Source organism: Mytilus californianus, unplaced genomic scaffold, assembly GCF_021869535.1.
Source record: "Mytilus californianus isolate M0D057914Y unplaced genomic scaffold, xbMytCali1.0.p SCAF_15, whole genome shotgun sequence".
In the NCBI taxonomy this organism is placed as follows: domain Eukaryota; kingdom Metazoa; phylum Mollusca; class Bivalvia; order Mytilida; family Mytilidae; genus Mytilus; species Mytilus californianus.
The window spans coordinates 15,897,199-15,918,589 of NW_026262637.1; the positions used below are offsets into that span (position 1 = coordinate 15,897,199).

General features: G+C 31.0%; 1 protein-coding gene across 1 annotated transcript; it reads right to left on the reverse strand.

Moving 5' to 3' along the window:
- Positions 1-3,403: 3,403 nt before the first annotated feature.
- Positions 3,404-19,265, reverse strand: LOC127725517 (uncharacterized). The gene is made up of 11 exons (XM_052232554.1): positions 19,123-19,265; positions 16,280-16,321; positions 14,337-14,429; positions 13,294-13,419; positions 11,455-11,651; positions 11,042-11,090; positions 9,349-9,457; positions 8,902-9,082; positions 8,414-8,608; positions 7,535-7,639; positions 3,404-5,128 (listed from the first exon to the last, which is right to left on the reverse strand). The coding sequence occupies exons 1-11, from the start codon at positions 19,163-19,165 to the stop codon at positions 4,853-4,855; spliced, it is 1,416 nt and encodes a 471-aa protein (XP_052088514.1). The 5' UTR covers positions 19,166-19,265; the 3' UTR covers positions 3,404-4,852.
- Positions 19,266-21,391: the final 2,126 nt, after the last annotated feature.

Sequence of the window (21,391 nt, forward strand, 5' to 3'; positions counted from 1 at the left end):
ACTTAAATGAACAAAAAGTACAATAACAAAAATACCGAACTCCAAGGGAAATTCAAAACAGAAAGTCCTTTATAAAAACTGTTAACACAGAGATATATCTCGCCTATTTGTTATTTTGATAATGCAAATGTTGAAATTAAAATAACAATACTTTAACATGTAAATTATGCAAATATTCCAAGTCAATGAACCATGACTACAGGTACAGGGCTAAACAATATCCATGGAAATGAGATGTGCCAATGCTAATACAACTGTACACCAAATACCATTGACTTTTCATAAGTCGTTCCCTTTAAAGAAACATAAACACAAACATTAACTTGTAAACTAAGCAAAAGTTTCGAAGTCAATATACCATGACTGAAGGGGCGGGGCTAAATAATCTTCATGGAAATGAGATATGCCAATGCTTATACAACTGCATATTAAATATCATTGACCTACCATTAGCGGTTCCCCATAAACTGACATAATCACAAACTAATACATGAAGTATAAGCAAAAGTTTCAAAGTCAATAGACCATGTCTGAAGGGACGGGGCCAAAAAATCTTGATGGAAATGAGATATGCCAATGCTTATACAACTGCATACCAAATATCATTGACCTACCACTAGTGGTTCCCCATAAACTGACCTAATCACAAACTAATACATGAAAACTAAGCAAAGTTTCGAAGTCAATAAACCATGACTGAGGGGGCGGGGCCATATAATTTTCATTGTAATGAGATGTGCCAATGCTAATTCAACTTCATACCAAATATCAGTGACCTACCACTAGTGGTTCTCTATAAACTAGACCTAATCACCAACTAATACATTGTTGACGCCGACGCCGACGACAGAAACAGCATACCTATGTCTCGCTTTTTGACTCCGTCAAGGCGAGACAAAATTTGCAAGATCAAAAGCTCAAACAAATCTAACGAATGGAAAACAACTGTCATATTCCTGACTTGGTACAGGCATTTCCTTATATAGAAAATGGTGGATTAGACCTGGTTTTATAGCTAGCTAAACCTCTCATGCACTTGTATGACAGTCGCATTGAATTACAATATATATACAACACAGCAAAACAGACATAATAGGTAAAAACATAAAAATTGGGGTACAGCAGTCAACATTGTAATATAATCTTAATCACTATAAAAACATATATCAAGCAACACGACGGGTGCCACAAGTGGGGAAGGATCTGCCTACCCTTTAGGAGCACCTGCTATCACTCATAGTTTTGTTTAAAAGAGTATCGTTTTGCTTTTGTTTTAACTGTAGTGTGTGTGCTTTCAATTTTTCAATGTCTGTGTGGTGTATACCGGTAACAGTCTTGTCTATCCTTTGTCAAGAAAATCGTGTTTCAATTGCACATTTTAAAAATAGGTCAAGTTTCAGGGTTGGGAACAAATATGATAAAAATACCGAACGCCAAGGCAAATTCAAAAGGGGAACATTTACTTGATCGATATTCTATTACTTTAGGGATATCTCAGGGTAAGATAACAGTCAATTACTAATCCGCTATTGTGTGATGTCTAATCACTTAATATAACTTACCAACGTTTGTTATAGGAGGAACACGACGAGTTTGAATGTAGAGCTGAATCTGCTTAACCTTCCATAGCACCTGACGAATCACATCCGGTTTTTGATGGGGTTCCTGTTAATTAGTCTTTAGTTTTCTATGTTCAGTTTTGTGAACTGTTGATTCTCTTTTGGTCGTTTTTCTTTTTTGCCGTGCCACTGTCAGTTTGTTTTCGATTTATAAGTTTGAATATCTACCCCTTTTATATCTTTCGTCTCTTTTTTACGCCACTGTCCTAGGTAAGGGGGGTTGATTGGCGCCAGTAAATGTATTTTACACTGTCACTTTCTGTATGTTCCAAGTTAGGTGGTTGTTGTTTTGTTGCTATGTCATATTTGTTTATCTTTTTTTTTGTACAAGAATCCGGCCATTGATTTTCATTTGTCATACCATGTCCTATTATAGCCTGCTGTGCATTGTGGGGTCTGCTCATTGTTGAAGGCTACATGTTACTTTTGTTTCTAATGGAAAGTTGTCTCATAGGCAATTTTACCACACCTAATTTTATGATATTACAAATTTGATGCGTACGAATCGCTTTTCTGGATTACCTTCAACGGGAACACTCAAAGCCAAACATTTGTAAGCCAAGGATGTATAAGAACCTTAACCAAAAAGGACCTAAAAATAATACCAAAATCCAACTAAGGTCAACTCTACTTGAGGGTGTTGAAACCATAGTTTCTAAATAATTCATAAATGTTATCAATGCCAGGAATAAAACAAGAGGCGAAAGATACCAAAGGAACATTCAAACACATAAGTAGAGAATAAACTAACAACCCCATGGCAAAAAACAGACAAATAATAGTATACAAAATACTCCATAGAAACCTTAAAACTGAGCAACACGAAACCTGCAGCAAAACATTAAATTTTGAGTTAACATTTATAACATGTTGATAACATATCACTTGAATGCAGTTTCATGTTACATAGATCCAAAGTATTATCAATGGCAAAAATAAATTATAATGCTGTAGTCAGTATTTTGTTATTCGAATGGTTACAAACTATCTGAATTTATTTCTTACTCGCAGTGTAAACTGTTAGTGAGTTTAAATCTTTTGCAATTTCGTATTATCATGATTATTGCTTTTCAAATAAGATTTTGCATTATTTTGTTAAATACTCATCAAAATCATGGAAATATCATTATTTAGGACTTCAGGTGCCTGTTAAAAGACACTTTAACTTGTCAGTTTGATTTAGACTTTAAAATGTGAATAATCCTTTAGTATCTCTCACCTCTCTTTTGATATGATAGATAAATTTATTCATACATTTTGTACAGTTTAGCTTCAACTCTAAATAATTAAAGAAATGAGAAATTATGTAATATGACTTTTAAAAGTTGTCATTTTATAGGTTTCCAAAATGGTTATAGAAATAGCTTTCCAAACAGTTTGTCATCATAAACAAATATTTTATCAGCTATTTCTATTACAGTTTTAAAAAACTAAAAAAAAATGATAACCTAAATGTGTCACATTACATAACTTGTCATTACTTTAATTATCTAGAGTAGATACGTCATAAGTCCAACAACAAATTAAAAGCATATTCAGGACGAGAACATGTTAATGTAATATAATTATTAACCCTGCTTTGTACTAGGTCAACAGCTGAGCCAGATTTTTAACATGCTAGTTCACAAGGTAACAATCAGCAGGAAGATATGTCCACCTACCACGACACATTATTCTGACTCAGAACTGACCAGTCTTCGCTCTTACTCCTCCATGCCTTCAGATTAGAATACAGATGTAACACCTTCAGCAACATTCTCCAAAAGCAAGACAATAAAACGGAATTAAAAGAGAAGACCAGCTTCAGTTTATTAATTTAACTTGTATAAAATTGTTAATATAAATATATATATATTTAAAAATAACACTTACATTAAACAAAAAAAATTTGAAGACAGCATGAAATACAAAAGTACTGTTAACATCACAAGTGATCCTGCACTAAATTATTACTTGCTAACTTTTGGTTAGTATAAATGTTTAGCTTTACACTACAATTTGATTGTTTATCATAAAAATAGATATACACTTAAATGAATTAATACATTTACAAATTTCAAATAACAGGTATAAAGATGGTCTAAGACATTCATTTTGTAAGTAATAGAAAAAAATATATACACAGAATATACTAAAGTTTCAAAATTATATTTGAAATGCATGTTCCATACAAGTGAGTGTAGGAAAAGCTTAACATGTAATGAGAAAAAAGTCTTTTTATTATGCTGCTAACTTAAACAAAAAATTAAATTATTCAACCTTCATGTAACTGCAATGAATTCTAAACAATTAGAAAGTCATTTTATATCTTAACTTCTTTCCTCACATACATATCATGGACACATGTTTTTGGTCCTGTTGTACTTTCACTATACAAACTGCAATGCTCTCCATTTAGTATTGTATATGTTCGTGCACAGATTACATATAAACAAAATTAATTTATGTGACACAAAGGAACACGGCAATGATTAGAACACACCGAAAGATCACAAGGCGAAACTTGTAGCAGTAGACCAAATCAGTACTTGTACTACAGGGAGAGTTTGAACAGAAAATGAAACGTTAAATAACGTGACACTGTATTATAAACTGTGATTTTTAAAAGTTTTAATTTTAATGATGGACTTTAAAGTTAATTTCATATTTATTATTTTAACAGAGAGACTTCAATTCTTTTAGAAGTTGTATATTTTCACTATTCATGGGCCGTAGAATGTTGGAAATCACGCACAGAAGAATACGTTACCGTAACGCAGTTTTATTGTATATCTTAGGTTGTTTACTAATGACGTTATCTTGTACTTCAGTCATCAATACAAATTCATTCAGTTTAGACATCTTTATTATTATACATGCAGTTTTAGTAAAGCCACTTTACGATAGATAGGTATTACCACAATAGGATCTTGATTTTTTTTTTTTTTTTAAAAGCACTTCGGACAAATGAAACTTGTGAAGTGTAATATTATTTTTTTTATCTTTAAAGAAAGTAATATAAAAAAGCAATCTTCTAAAACATTTTCCCCTGCAGGAGATTTCCCTATTTGGACTTTCAAAAGATAGATACCTAAGGATAAAAGGTATGATAGTAAAATACAAGAAAATGCAGTCCTGTAACGTACCTGTTATCTTTAAGATAATTATGATAACAAGTAAAAACATAAAAAATCTTAAAATTGCAGGTTAACAAAATTTTTTGATCACAGAAATGCTTTCAGTCAATAATTGCTTCACCAAAGGAATGCTGCTTTAATTTTCTTCTTGTAATCTTCAACCTTATCAATAAGTTTTGCTGATTCTAATTTGGTATGCTGCATTCTGGCCCTGTTCTGCACAATAATGTCAGATATTTTATTGACTTCATCCTTTGCCCTGGGTATACCATTGAACAACTCTACCTCTTCCCAGGAAGATTCACAAAGGGTAGATAACTCTGCATCTTGATCCTTCAGTTTAGAAATCATTGCGGGACATTCTTTCAGAATAGCTTTACATACAACTGCAAACTGAAACACATAGATGAATGCTATATTAGACTTGGCTCTTATCTATACAATAACTTTAAAATTGTTTAATTAAATTAGCCTTCAATGGGTAAAATAACTGGGTCCTTTTCAAGATATTTCAGGTATAATCTCGGCGGTTCAGATAAAGATATAAAAATCAGAATTGGCAAAGCTAGAACTGCGTTTAATATGATGAGATCAATTTGGAAAGCAAGAAACATCACTCTCAGGACCAAAATACGCTTGTTCAACTCAAATGTAAAAACTATACTCTTATATGGAGCTGAGACTTGGAAAACAACAAAAAACCTGCTTCAAAAACTTCAAGTCTTCATCAATAACTGTCTAAGGCACATCCTTAACATCAGATGGCCTGAGAAGATATCAAACCAAGATCTGTGGGAAAAGACCAACCAATCCCCCGTTGAGGAAGAGTTGAAAAAGAGAAAGTGGCGATAGATAGGGCACACACTGAGGAAGCCAAAGAACAACATTACAAGGCAAGCCTTACAGTGGAACCCACAAGGAAAACGTAGCAGGGGCAGACCAAGATACACATGGAGAAGGAACGTTGCAGCAGAGATGGAGAAAGAAGGGTACAAGTGTCATGATCTGGAGAGGCTAGCAAAAAACAGAACAAGGTGGAGAAATATCTTTAGTGGCCTATGCTCCACCAAGGAGCAACAGGATTAAGCAAGTAAGCAATTAAATTAGCCTTCAATGGGTAAAATAACTGGGTCGTTTTCAAGATATTTCAGGTATAAACATTATCAAAAGTACTTGTTTGCTCTTGGACTATTACATTATGTATTGGTGGTCCCAGGTTTACTGCATTAAATTAAAAAAGCATATTTCAAGTTCTGACTCATGAACATTAACTAATGATTTTTTACATAAATAGAAAAAATATAGATTTTTATCTTTTGCAAACTGTCACAATATTGATGAGAAAAAGATTTGATATCATAAGGCATTGCAGAGTCAATTCAATCATTTCGACATGAAGAAGGACATCTATCCTATATTTTATTGATGCATTTTGTCCAGATTTGATATATCTGATTCCCACAAAGTTTCACATCAGTAAAATGTGTTCAAAATAAACACAAAGCATGTAAACAAGTCAATTTTTAAAAGACATGCCAATGTAATTAGTTTTGAAAGTGATTCTAATATATATAATTTATATGTGTACTATGTGGTTGGTCAATTGGAAGTTGGTTATTTAACTCCAATTGTAAGAAATACTTAATTATTTTTAACATATTTATTATGTATTTTATTTGAATTGCTGTATTAAGAAGTTACTATGTTAAATTTCTTCACAAAAGAGAAAACCTTTATCATATTTCATAGTAAAACTTTTCAATTTCGATTTTGTGCTATATAGTTTTGTGGACTATGTGGTTGATCAATTGGATGTTTGTTGTGTTACATCAGATTGTTGTAGGTATAAACTATTTTAGACATTTTTAATCTGGCAATTGAATTGTGAATTGATGAGAAAACTCAATAGTATATCACTTATGTATATCTATTATATTTCATAGTAAAACTATTCAATTCTAAGAAACATATGGCAAGTCATATGAAATGATTTTCTTTTAATTTAAATGTTATCGAAATTAATGAACCAATGCATGCATATATACTAAACAAAGTCCTGTAAAGCATGTTTTTTATATTAATTACTAATCTATAACATATTATCATCAAATAATATTTCATTCAGTGATTGTTGATTGCAAACAAATTAACTTTTGAGTTTGTTGCCAAAGTTAACTGATTGAGACATTGATTAACAATCAACACAGAGCATGTGGAGCACATGACAAATAAGTGAATTGATAGAGCCATGATATTTTTTTTTATATTTCTTCAATGCGTTCCCATTTGTTAATCAAACTTTTCCTAAACAGCTGTGCGGTGGCCGAAGTTCTAACGAGAGGTCTCGTAGTTAAGGTCACTGCATACTGGAAAATATCGGTGAATTAGTGTACGGAAGACAATAATTCAATAGCAGTACATTTATGAAGATTTTGATAATTTAAAGAATTTTCTTTTACAAGAAAGTTCATGTACACTTGTTTTAAAGTGACGCTTAGCCATTCAAGTATATAAAACATATTAAACTTTTTTTTTTAAATTTGAAGTTTCATATGACTTGAGAGCCAGAATGATTTGATGGATTTGACAGGTAAACTTCAGCTAAAGCTAGTTTTCACAAGTCAATAATTGAAAAAATCAAAATCACCTAGTATTTCAGTAAGCTAGCGTTTGAACAAATCTGAAGAAACCAAGTTTTTTTTATCTTATAACCTGATATGTACATACTTTGTTATTATTGTTTTGTTTTTTCAGAATTAATGTGTCTTTAGTTCTTTAGTTTCATTTATAAGTAATTACCTCATTCTGATAAATTTTCAAAAGTATTCTGATGTATCTCTCTGGTTTAAATTCTGGATCCTTGGAGGTCACATCTAACTTACAAAAATCATCATCTTTTTTAACCTGAAATATTATTGTGCAACAATCATTGTTATTGAATTGTTAATTAAACATGTATCTTACAAAATCACATGGTATGTCAAAAATATATAAAAACAATCACACGATCCAAAAGTTTAGTTTTTATATATCATTCTATTTAATAAAAAAAAAAGAAACATGTCACCATATTAACTTGTTAACAAGCTACAAGTAGGGAAAATTTCTAATATCTTGAAAAGATAATTAAACAGGGGAAAAGCATTTTTGTCTGTCTAGAAAGAAAATTGAATAACAGCATCATGCAATTACTTAAAGTGATAGCTCTTATTATATGCCTTTAGTAAATATAAAAGAAGAATGTGTCTTCGGATATGAATGCCCCTGCTCAAGCTTGGCAATTTCCAAGTTATAACTCACTGTCCAAATTTGAACTCTGTCTTCGAGTTTTGGTTTTTAGCATTGTGTATTAGTTTCATAAAATTTGGATGAGGAAAACTTAAGTTAGAGTGCGGAAACAAAAATGAGATGGAAGGACGGAAGGTCACGGGTAATACAACTAGCGACGGGGGCATAAAAAATTGGGTTTACTTAGTTCTGAGCCTTACTATCAAAACACATATCAGTTATTGTTTTGAATGTGAGAGAGCTGTCTATTGTTCTATTGGTCTCTGATTGAGAGTTGTCTCTTTGGCAATTATACCACATCTTCTTATTTTCATATTTATAAACATGTAATTTCTTTTGCCATTTAAATATTTAATACGTCTTGCAAAAAAATTCTGAAATATCAGTTACCTTTAATTTAGCCTGCTCCCCAATGTTCCTCCTCAGTGCTATCATACAATCCTCCAAACTGGCAACATCGTCTTCTCCTAGTATTCCAGCATTTATACAAGATTCTCTCAATTTCTCCAAACTTTTGTTGTGGTAGTCATTTAGCATTTTCACTTTCTTCACCGAGATTTCAGCTACTTTAAATATGCTATCAAACTGAAACATAACATACAAATCAGAAGTCTACATGTAAAATACTTGTGTCCTGTCAGTTGTTTTACTATTGTTTCATACGTAAAAATAACAGTAAAAAAAGAAACAGTGAGCAGTTTCTAATTTATCTAATATAAAAGAGAGGCAAAAAATACCAAAGGGACATTGAAACTCATAAGTTGAAAAATAAACTGACAATGCCAGGCCTAGGGTAGAAATGAAGAAAGACCAAAACACAAACAACAGTATGCAAAACACGTCACAGATAACTAAAGAATGAGCATCACAGTACTTACAATTTCTATTCCTGTCATGTCAAGTCCATCATACTCCTCAATCTTATTTTTAGCTTTAACCTTCTTTGTTTCTTTAGGTTTCCATTTGTTGATGCCATACTTTGTCTGTAAGACATGTCTGAGTAAAAACTGAATTCCTTCTGCTACAGTTCCATCAGAATCCCTGGCAGAAGCAGTCACGCTGAATAAAAAAGAATGTAAAAAAAGTCAGCTTGAAGTCTACCTGAAACTTTGGGTTACAACGTAGAATCAGTTTTGCTAATCATTGAAGGCTAAAAGGTGTTCTGAAGTTGTTTACATCCTTGTTATTTTTTCTATGTTGGGTAGCTTTCTCTTTGGTAATCATACACACATTTCTTAATTTTGATATATATGTTGACAATTAATTTTATGGGTTTTTTTCCTCTAAATCTTCATTACAATGCTTGGATGATATAAATATTATACCTTCCATAAAAATTTCCCTTTTGTTTTATTTTGTCCATAAGTCTAACACATTCTGGTTTGTCTTCCTCGGTTATATTCCAGATTGTTTTGGCTCCTGTCTCGTCTTTTTCTGAAAAATAAATTTCAAATGAAACAGAACAGGTCTCTGATTTTTATTATCATTGCAAAACAACAGTAAACTTTATGGTGCTTATTTACTACTTGGTAAATTCTTTAAAAACTATATACACTGAAACATAGATTTTAAGCTAAGGAGAAATCGAATAAAATATTATACAATTACACAAATGTATAGCCTTTGTATGAGGTCAATACAAGGATATATTGACCTGAGAGAAGTATATGGACTGATATACTTCTTTGCGTCGATATATCCTGTATTGACCTCATACACAGACTATCATTAAATTTATATATTATTAATTTCCGACCATATTTGTATCAAAATCGTCAGTGCAATATATTCTCTTTTTTCGATCATTTAATTTTATATTAGTTGTTATTTCAATTATTTCTTATGTGGTTTTTTTTTGTACATCTTATGTATTTGACGATTTTTTTTTTCAAATAAACATTCATAAATATACACTTTTAAAAAACTTTTAACAATATCATGAAATTCATTAGATGACTTCACAAAGTATATCGGTTTTTAGATATTCTAAAAATAACCGTGCAATATGCCTTTTGCTATCCGCCGTTTTCTATCTACCTTCTAAAATATAGTTTAACATGTGACTATCACTGAACTAATCAAATTAGTTAAAATATATGAATTAATAATATCATATGGTGTATATGTCATTTAACACACAAAGAAGACAATTAAGTCATTGACAGAGCATATTTTTCATTGGATTAATAAGAAACATGCTATTTATAACATAACTTTACAGTATTTTTTTACATTGAAGTTTAGAATTTAAATATACAAATTTATACACTTTGGGCTTTCCAAACATTGAACTCTGATTATCGGTGCCGCCTTATGGAGGTTAATGTAAAAAAAAAGGTTGAAACATGTAGCAAGATTTAGTATGTTTCACTTGAATATAAAATTATATCTCTTACCTGTTCAAAAATCTGGAAGGTTAGTATTGAAAAATTATGAATATACTGAGGGGGCATCAAAAACTATAAGTCTAAGAAAGACACCATTGACAAAACAAAAAGACAAACAACTGTCCATAAGTCACTACATATAAACTAAAGATTCAGCTCCACAAACTCTACCTATACCTAAGGTGAACTCTGGCACTTTAGAAGTGTAAACAGTTTCTGCTCCACTAGTCATAAAACTTTTGAGTACAATTATTACACTACGACTTTGAAATCAACCAATCAAAATACTGGATATGGTGTTTCCACTATAAATATTGTACTGAGTACTGAGCTTAGTTTTATGACTGAAAGCCCAGTAGTATTGCTTATGAAATGACAAGCTAAAACAGAGTGACAAGTCAAATTCAGCGATTTTATAAACAAATAAAAGAGGGCAGGATTGTGGCTACAAATAATGGACAATATCTGTGGTCATCTGTGACATACTTATGATATAGGTGATTTTTCAAAGTAATCAGTGGTTTGACAACACAAAGAGATTGCTTTAAGGTCTTGTTTTTCACTGCTAACAAAGATATTTGAGTGCATTTCAATATGATCATGATGATATGCGATACAAATAAATAATTACCACTAGCTTTCATTTGTCTTAGTTTCTCCTTATAACCATCTTCCTCCACCTGAAAAAAGTATAAATTAAAATCACTAATTACTGTACTAGTTTTGTGTAATAATTTCATGCCTTTATTTCAGAATATTTTCTTTACTTTATAATTCTTAAAGACTGTTAGTGACCATTTATTTATAAGGAAGATGTGTGAAACAGAAAAGTGGTAAATACTGCTTCAATTAACATTGTCCATCCATAGGCAAAAATCTAATATACATTGGTTTGGTTATTTCTTAATTTGTTTTATGTTATAAAAGTTGTTATATATTTATCAGTGGAAGGTAACCAAACATTATTGAATTCTCACTACCAGAACTTCATTCATCATGTTAAATATTACTTAGGATTTATTGAAATTTATAGCACATTATTACCAGATCAAATTTGTTGCCTAGCAACAGAACAGGAAATGTTTCTGGATCAACTGGTTTTTTCTCCATAGTTGTGGTTTCAATTTTGCCTCCTTCTGAGCTTTCAACAACAGGGAATGTTTCAAAGGTATTGTTGACAACAATCCTCTTCCATACAGGGGCCATCTCAATACTGTCAGAATCATTGATATCAACAATCACTGCAAATAAAAAGTGTAAAAATTTTTACTGTGCAGGCCATATATGATTACACGTACATGTAAAACAAGCTCCCTGAAAAATTGGAATGTCTGGCAGTAGGATGAAAAAAAAAATACATTACTTCATTTACCAATGAAAATAACATATTATGTGCACTTATGAGAGTCTAACATACAAAAACAATATATAAATTACAGGGTCAATTCTTATTTACACATAGCATAGCTGAGAGGGTGATAGAGCAGATTATTTACTGAGAAAACATTGTCAACTGAGGCGAAGCCTAGATTGACAATGTTTTTCAAGGGGTAATAATCTGCTCTATCACCCTCTCAGCTATGTGTTATTTAATTTATTATACTGAATGTTCTGTCATTATTGTCTTTTGAATTATAAATTAAAAGTAATTAACTATGACTTCACCATGGTTATGTTCTTAACAATGTTACAGTTATTAGAAAAACAACAAACGTGAAGCAAGATGTATTATGTAAGTCTGAGGCCAAAACATAGAACTTGAACATTTTCTTTAAAATCATTGTTTTATTTCAATTCATTGTCCTTTATATTGCCGATTCTTTATTGGTCTGCACAAGAGGGTGACATTCAAAAAATTATCTCCGGCTGAGCTGCAGGATAGAGTAAATTGTCTCTATCATATTAACCAATCAAAATCTGGCATTTTAACATGAAGTATGTGGCAAGGCCAGGTATCTATGTTCTTTACTATACCAATCAAAATGACAACATAGAATTGTAACTTGATTGGTATCAACGTTTTTCAAGAGGCCATAATTAAATGAAATGCATTAGGTGACAATATTATATGACTTTTGTGTAAATATGTTTATCAAAATATCAAAAGAGTGATATAAATATAGACGAGGTAAATGGTATGCAGTCAAACAGACAATTTATATTTTATGAATGTAATAAACAAACCTGTCAAAACAAGGAATCATTTGAAACCTGGAATAATTTTGAATTCTGGAAAATTGATAAAAATGTATGATGAAAACTAACCCAACTTTAAGGAGTTCAAGTTATATATTTACTTTCACTGATGTTTCAGTATGAACTAACTAACTACCCTCCTGAATTGGGTTAGTTTTCAGCATACATTTCTTATAAATTTTCCAGATTCAATTAATTCCTTGTTTTAATATTTCTTTCATATTTCTAGCTATTTAACACACCAAAATGCCAACATAAAATTGTAGTTTGGGGGATATCATGATTTTAAGTAGTAATAACATGGATGAAATATAATACCTTTAACTAAAACAAACATGTAACATATACTCACCTTTACAAACAAGAGATAAATTGCTGTTGTACCTAATGCTTGTATTATTTTACGGAATTTATTTAGCTAAACCCAAATCTATAATTATATTTAAAGCATATCAGAAGTCTTTATACAAGATTTCCCGTTTCTTTGCCCATACATTTAACACTCAAATTTATTGTTCTAATTCCAAAAAGCAAGGTCTCTTATTTCACATAACATGATTACCAATCTAATTAAAATTAAGTCCATTAATTGCTCTCATTCTGATATGTCACGCATCATGATGCAGGACATATCAGAACAGGAGCAATTAAAGGATTTAATTTTAATTAGATTGCATTATAACATACCAACAGCAGCATCTAAGTTTTTGAAGTATGTACTATACAGGTCTATGTCTTCCTGTCCTGGGATATCCCATACTGTCAATGCTACCACTGAATGGCCTGGGATATTTATCTTACGAACTGAACTCTCTGAAAAATACTTCTTAAGTTAATGTTTAAACAGTCAGTCCCTGCAAAGTTGTCCTGAGTTGGAAATGTGAATATTGGCATGAATCAAAACAAAACAAAGAAACTTTTAAAAGCATTTTGTTAAATGTTGACTTAGGTGTTTTTGAAGGGTAGTGAAACATTAATCAATAATATATGATCAAGGAAGAACAGTGATAAAGCAATAAGAAATGCAAGTTTTGGAAGATACATGCAATTTCAATAAAGATAAACATTAAAAAATGAATTTGTCAGACTTTTCAGATTTTATACAAAGAAATTCTTGAATAAAAACATATTTTGTTTATATCCAAAGAGACAGCATCTCAGCGACACAAAGGACGTTATCTAAATGTAGGTATTTTTTTATGTAACTTATAGTTGTCTCACTGCCCGTCAATCAATAGTTTTTACTACCACATCCCCTTATTTTCATATGTAACATAAATTCTAAGTGATGCAATACATACATATAGAAACTGGATTAACTTCAATACAATAAGTCAGGCTAACTGGACGGTTTGAAGTTCCTTGTTGTTTGTATATTTTTTAAAAGGAGGAGTCGATTGTTGTTGTGGTCTGTTGTACTGTTTAATATCTTTTGTGAGTTCTGTTATCCTCCTTATGTATTATTATGAAATGAGTGTGTAGTTGTTGGATTGCTGTCTCATTGAATCCTCCCACATCAATAAATCTTTAGTATTATATATACCCATCAGATTTATAAATATATGGTCAATACATTAACTGATACCATGAACAAAACAGATGGAAGTGTTTTTCATTGGTTATCATATATGTTAACAGTGATATTTTCTTTGTGTATAACACTTGCCTGTGGGTAACATATACCAAGCACTATTTTACTTTTCAAATCAAATAAAAATTTATAAACTTACCAATTACAGGTTTCTTAGTAGGTATGTACATTGGACTAAACTGATTCTTCATGTATCTTGAAACAACACAGGACTTCCCCACCTGTCTATCTCCTAAATAAAAAGAACAACAATTATGTGGTTGATTTTAATGATAGATACATACATGTATATCTGTATGTAGCCTTTCCTAAAATTGCAATAAATAATCTCAAATTTTTATTGATTCTTCAAAAATCGCAATACATTTTTGTAATAAATACACACAGTATTTTCTTAATTAAAAAAAATTAGAGTATTTGATTGTTTCCAGTTTCAAACATTTTCTAACAGTTTCATTATAATGTACTCAGTATTCTAAACACTTTTACTGAAATAATAATAAAGTCAGAAGTTAACAGTTGATAAAACAGAGGGCCTTAAATAAGTATGAGGTTCAAGTACATAATTTTTTTACTCAATATTTAATTTAATGTATGAATTTTTATTGATCTGATAAATTATTTGTGACCTATTGCATTTGTTGATCATAAATCGCACATGTACACTTCAATAAATTCTAATGGGTGATGTAAATTGATAAGAGCTATTATTTGGTTATAAAATTGCAAAAACAGTAAAAATTCATTTTTTTATCAAAATTATATTATTATTTTTTTATTAATGAACATTATATGGTCTCTGTAGTCATGTTAGAGTAAAATTGTCACAAATTTGTTATTTTACAATTGCTATATTTCCCGTGTTACATATTGCATATTCTGTAATATTATATCTTTCCAGAGAAGAATGTACCTGGGGCTGAGGCCGCTCTTTTCACAAAAAATCTTGCGACTAAAATTGATCGTGAATTTATACAAGTGTTTTTATTCGTAAATTTTTTTAAAGTTTTTTACAGCAATGGAAAGATCCCAAAATGACGGTCTTTGTAGTGTTTCCTTAAGGTCAAGGAACAGTAAATGGGCTATGTCACAGATTTTGGTAAAATTTTGTATAAACTTTGGATCTATGAACTATAACTGAAAATCGAAAAAATAATGTATTTATCTCTTTTTATCGTCTGAAATAACACTGATTAATTTTTTTCAAAATAGATGAACATTTGTATAGAAATCACATAAAATATTATAAGCGAAAAACGCTCTTAAATACATGTCTTTAAATCATCAAATCTCCAATATCAAGTACATAGATTTTTCTTAATAAACTATATGTTGTTGATTTATTAATATCCGTTTTAATGATATTAAATAATAATAGGGTCACCAACTTAGATTTTGGTGTATTAACCAATCTGTTACCTAGTTGGTAGTGAAAAACGTCAAAAATCAACGTTATACGGACAACAAAATGACGACATTACACTTATTTCAACGTTTTTGTGGTATTTTTTCACCTAGATTACTACTTTGTATAATGTATACCATAAAAGTCGGTGACCCCATTATTATTTTACATCATTAAAATGGAAATTTATGTACCAACTACATAAAGTTTTTTTTTTTTAGAAAAATCTATGAATTTGAATTTGGAGATTTGATGATTCTAAGAAAAATTTAAGAATGTTTTTCGTCGATATTTCGTGCTTTCTATACAAATATTCAACTATTTTGAAAGAATTCAATCAGTAATATTGCAGAAAATTATTTTTTCGATTTTCAATTAAAGTTCAAAGAGCTAAAGATGTATGCAAAATTTTACCAAAATCTGTGACATAGCCCATTTACTGTAACTTGACCTTAAATGTTAGAGGTGTGAGGACCTTAAAGTTAACCAATAGTTACAATATTAATGAAATACAAAATGTATATTATTACTAATACATGTACATGAAAAACTCAAGTCATGTGAATGTCTAAAGAAAGTATTTGGTAGGTTTATAACACTATGATTTTTATGGAGCAAAAAAGTGACCTTCAAATCTTTTCTGTAACCTAATACATGTATAATATCATAAGACTTACCAACTACAGCAATTTTTAACTTTGGAACATCACCAATTCCTCCTAAATGAAATAAACATATAAACGGATATAAAAAAAGATCCAGTAACATTTGGTCTTACCTTTTTATTGAATGATCAACATGATTAAGTACATATATTAAAAAAGAACTATTGGTGGCCTTGGGCTGTTTTCTGCTCTTTGGTCAGGTTTTTGTCTCTTTGACACATTCCCCATTTCCATTCTCAATTTTAAATCTCTTTCCAAACAGCAACTTAATTGATTAAACAATAAAATCTTAAAATTGTAAACAAAATATTGGCAATGAATACCATTACAATGTATCTGTTTGTTTGTTCAAACATTGTGGTGTCACTTTTTAGGCAAGAATTCATACCTTTTTACTACTTAATTTTTTTTATCATACAATCAACCTTTTAACTATACAAATACAGGTGTACAGATAACACGAAGCGATAAACACATACTGGACGTTTATAGTCTCCTGGTATCCTGAGTCTGTTGCAAGCGTATGGTTATGTTCAAATTACTGTTTATATCCCAGTTAAATTTGGGGCCATTTTGAAGTCAGCATTTAAATCATGTAGATTTCATTAAAAAAAAATTCAAAGATGAAAAAAAATATGTTTTATTGTTTAAATAAAAACAATATTTGTACAGTGTGAGACATCTTCACTAGCCAATTTGGGCAAAGAATTGTGACAGCAAAATTTGCCCTGAAGATAACTTTTTGTTACAAATAACTTATACCATGGAAGTATTATATTGACAGGAACTCCAACTAAAAATTAGCACATTCCCATCCCACTGATTTCTTTAAGAAAATAAAATGTTCCGACTCAGTTTGTCAAATACGTGATAACTCTTTTGTGGGGTATCTACGATGCCGCCCTTCGCCCGTTCTGTTAACTGAAGCTGGTCTTATCACGTGATTTGGTATCGAGGTGTCTTATCTACCTACCAATGTAAATAAACATGGAAACTCCTGTGGTTATTTGTGAATCACCACATGAATAACGACACCTGTTTCCGTTCAATAAATGTAGGCAAAAGCTAAAAAGATCTAGAAAATTGGTCCATATTTAACAGAATGACATAAGAAAATTAACTGCATTCGGAAAGAGGGCAAGATTATTTTTAGTTTTGTTTAATATGTTTTAATCATTGGAACTTGGAAATCGGGAAATATCCGATATTAAAAATTACATGTACCTGAAGTCGGGTGTTTGCAGAAAATAATGTGATGTGCGTGTAGTGTGTTAGATGGCGAAGGATAGCTCAAATTTAAGTTAAAGGTTGTAAATTTTTATCCAATGTTACAAGAATATTTATGGTTTTCTCTATTGTCTCAATGTAGAAAAATGTAATTAACATATTTATCAAATATATTTAAAGACTAAAAGAGGTTAAAAATTACACGCACGTGATGACCTATACATATAGCATGTATCAGGTTACGAGATAGATGAATTGTTACACCTTTTATAATAATTCCAAAGTTATAAACAACCTTAAACCTTCAACCTAGCTAGTCTGAGATTGCTCTGACATCTGACAAATTTTTTTTGGGAATGGCTTAACGTTAAATATTTCTGGATGCATTTTAAGAATGATCATCATGATGGGCCCTAAGCAATATAATATTTTTTTATTCTTAAAATTTTATCATGGGAACCAAATTTGAATTTATTTTTGTGTTAAAATGCTTAACAGTTCTGAAACATCTTACACCGTATGTTAATCAATTTATGTTTTTGTTTCTTGTTGAATTGCATGAAATATTTGCCATCAGAATTTCATCAAAGCACTTTAAACCCAGCCCCCCCCCCCCCCCCAGGCCGCTACTGGGAACCAACATTTGAATTAAATTTTTGTTGGAAATTCTTTCAGTAAACACTTAATTAAAACATTTGTCAAAGTTAGCAGTAAACATGGTAAACCTCAATAATAATTGCCGATAAAAACTTAAAATTTTCAGTTTACATTTTATAAGAATTTTATGATTTTCAAGCCTAGCATGTATACATGTATATATAACAGTGATGCATGTTTAGCCAACGGCCCTCTCATGAATAAACATCTTGCTATTTAAAATGATTGTAACTAAAACTGAAATGTGTATGGCTGTGAGTATTTTTAGTGGGTCTCAATGGGGTCCAAGTGTGACCCGGGATTGCCCATTTTTTGTAAGCGTGACACGTGAAAGTCAAATTATTGTGCCGTGAAAACGGGAAATGAAGTCTAGCGGGACACGGGAAATTACAAAAAAAATGAGAATTGCTTACTTACATAGTGTAAGCGGGATACGGGAATCTGACAAAACAGTAAGCGGGATCCGGGATCAGAACCCCCCAATGAGACCCCCTTGTTACTCTTCAGTTTTTTGTGAAAACAGTCGCGGGGATTTCGTTTTGTTTGTTTCTTTTTATTTGTTTTTACACAGCAAAACCCCGTCAAAAATGACATATTTCATGAAGTGACATGGTTGGTATATGTCATTTCCTTGACAATTAAGTATACATCTGGTTATTTCGGTATATTTCGTAATGACGATCAATCAAGAGGTTCCAAAATTGGCAAAAATTTCATATGACATGTCGAGATAATTAACAGATACTTAACAATTTTGCGGCATTGCACTTTAAACGTTTGATGTCGGTCTGTTGGAGTTCCTGTCAATATAATACTTCCATGCTTATACAGACCAGGAAGATCTAGAAGTTTATTATGGTAGCTTATATACAAAAATAGGTACAGAAATATACAAAAATAGGTACAGAAATAAACGAAAGAAACAGTTAATTCAAAGGAAAGAACCCTATATATGAGGAATCCATTTGTACCTGGAGACGCTGTGGTCTGTTCTGAACTACAACTGGCACCCATCACGGGTTTGCAAATGAATTGAACTAGAAATTAAATATATGGTGATAAAATAGGACCATCCTAGCCGCCATATTGTTTACAAGTTGTCAGTGTGTTCTAACGTACAAATCGACATCGGAATGGTCTTTTCCGGAATGTTTGAAATTACTCCAAAAAACTAACATTTTAATAAAAACAAACATTAAAAAACAATTAGAAAAATAAAACAAATGAAAAGACAAACAGACATAAAGCAAGCAAAGCATAAAAAACCGATGAGAAAGAAATAAAAAAAAAAAATTGAACGAAAAAAAAGACGAAAAGTATCCAAATGGATCAGTATTAGCAGGAACATATATATATTATATACTGTTCCCAGGTATTAGGTGTATTACAATGAATTTGACATGTAAAACCGTCCTTTGCAGTCGGAGATCAATAAGTTTCATAAAAACAAAACAAAACAAAAACAAAACAAAACAAAACAAAACAAAACAAAACAAAACAAAACAAAACAAAACAAAACAAAACAAAAATAAAAGATAATATCTTTAAGTAAAACCAAACACCATACACCCACATAACTTTTGAACACACACACACCGTGACACATATATATAATATGTATAGGTCTAATAGATTAACTGCTGACTATGCAGTATTGGTTTTGCTCATTGTTGAAGGCCCTACGGTGACCTACAGGTGTTAACTTTTAATTCAGTTGGTCTCTGGTGGAGAGTTGTCTCATTTGCAATCATACCACATCTTCTATTTTTTTTATAACCAAACAATGTCATAGTAATTTCCAACTTCAAAGTCATCTCAGTGTACACACAGGTTTGATTTAAAGTCATTTCACTACAGACGAACTTACAACATTTTTTTACATCTTTCGACGACCATGCGCCTAGCATGTAAAGACATAATTCTGTAACCACTACACTTGTTGATCCAATTCTCATTATATCATATATCAGATTTCAGAATGATAAGTTTATATTTTTCTTTGTATGTTGATATGCTTGTATGAATTTGTTAGTGTTTCGTAACCCTCTAAAAGCAGGCTGATACATAGAGAATATCTATGGCTTTTTCAATATCACACCTGTATCAACCTGAGACACCAATATAAATCCCAAGAGCTCTGTTGAGGGTTGATACGGTGTGTGATATTGAAAAGGCCATATCATATATATATATATATATATATGGTGCCTCTTGCAGTTGTGTCACTTTAAATAGTACTGACTCCTCTGCATCAGGCACGAGGATGACATACCAGTTATGTGCAACTTCTTACAATATCTTACCATATCATTAATCATGTTAATGTCCCGATACACATTTTTATATGCACCCACCATGCCATATAGCACCGTCCCTTGGTGCCTCCTGCATTTAAGCTAGATATATTTAGCCTACTCACAGAATTCTTTTTTTTTTTGTTACTTTCTAGAGGTGTGCCTGAGACGAAGGTTTTTATATATACTCCTATATATGTACGAATATGTGAAAACTGTTGTTTCTTATTTGTGTTTGTAACTATATATACTGTATTGTTCATTATATTTGTAAAAAAATAATATTATCATGATATTATATTATGCTCCTTGTGAGCCCATTTGATGGAAATAAAGCATCTTCTTCTTCTTCTTCTTCTTCTTCTTCTTCTTCTTCTTCTTCTTCTTCATATACACTTTATTATATACATGTACCTCAAGTAGAGCTAAACTCTCTTATGTATTTTTCACGAGACATGACGTAATACATATTAGGGATTTGATCAAGATTTTGTAACCGTGACTGATATCGATAACGTGACGTCAAACATATTAGGGGTTTGATATAAAGCCTTTGCAACCATGGCTGATATCGATATCAACACGGATGACTGATACAGCAAGATTGTCATCAATTTTATTACATTTACCTATATTTCCTACTAAGTATATAATAAATTATCTCATTATATGACGATAAAAATTCTCTTTTCTCATTGGTTAAAACGTAGGGAATCTTCTTTGATAAAACGTTATATTCACTGCGGGAAAAATCACGAGAGGTTGATATAAGATTTGGAACAGCTGATAATACATCTAATATGAAAAATGACATGTTATGATCTTTTTATCATATGCTTCAACAATGGAGAAAAATAACAGTTTAATATAGTGACCCTTTTAAGTGGTTCTCAAGTAGAAGTTCAAAAAGTGAAAAGTTTACGGACGACGGACGCCAAATGTAATA

Bases quoted from the DNA above. Each gene is read 5' to 3' on its own strand.
- LOC127725517 (XM_052232554.1), bottom strand. From the start codon at position 19,165: ATGGGTGCCAGTTGTAGTTCAGAACAGACCACAGCGTCTCCAG. The intron at 14,430-16,279 runs GTAAGTCTTATG...CTTTTTATTTAG, and splicing joins GTTAAAAATTGCTGTAGTTG to GAGATAGACAGGTGGGGAAG. The intron at 7,640-8,413 runs GTAACTGATATT...ATAATATTTCAG, and splicing joins GGGAGCAGGCTAAATTAAAG to GTTAAAAAAGATGATGATTT.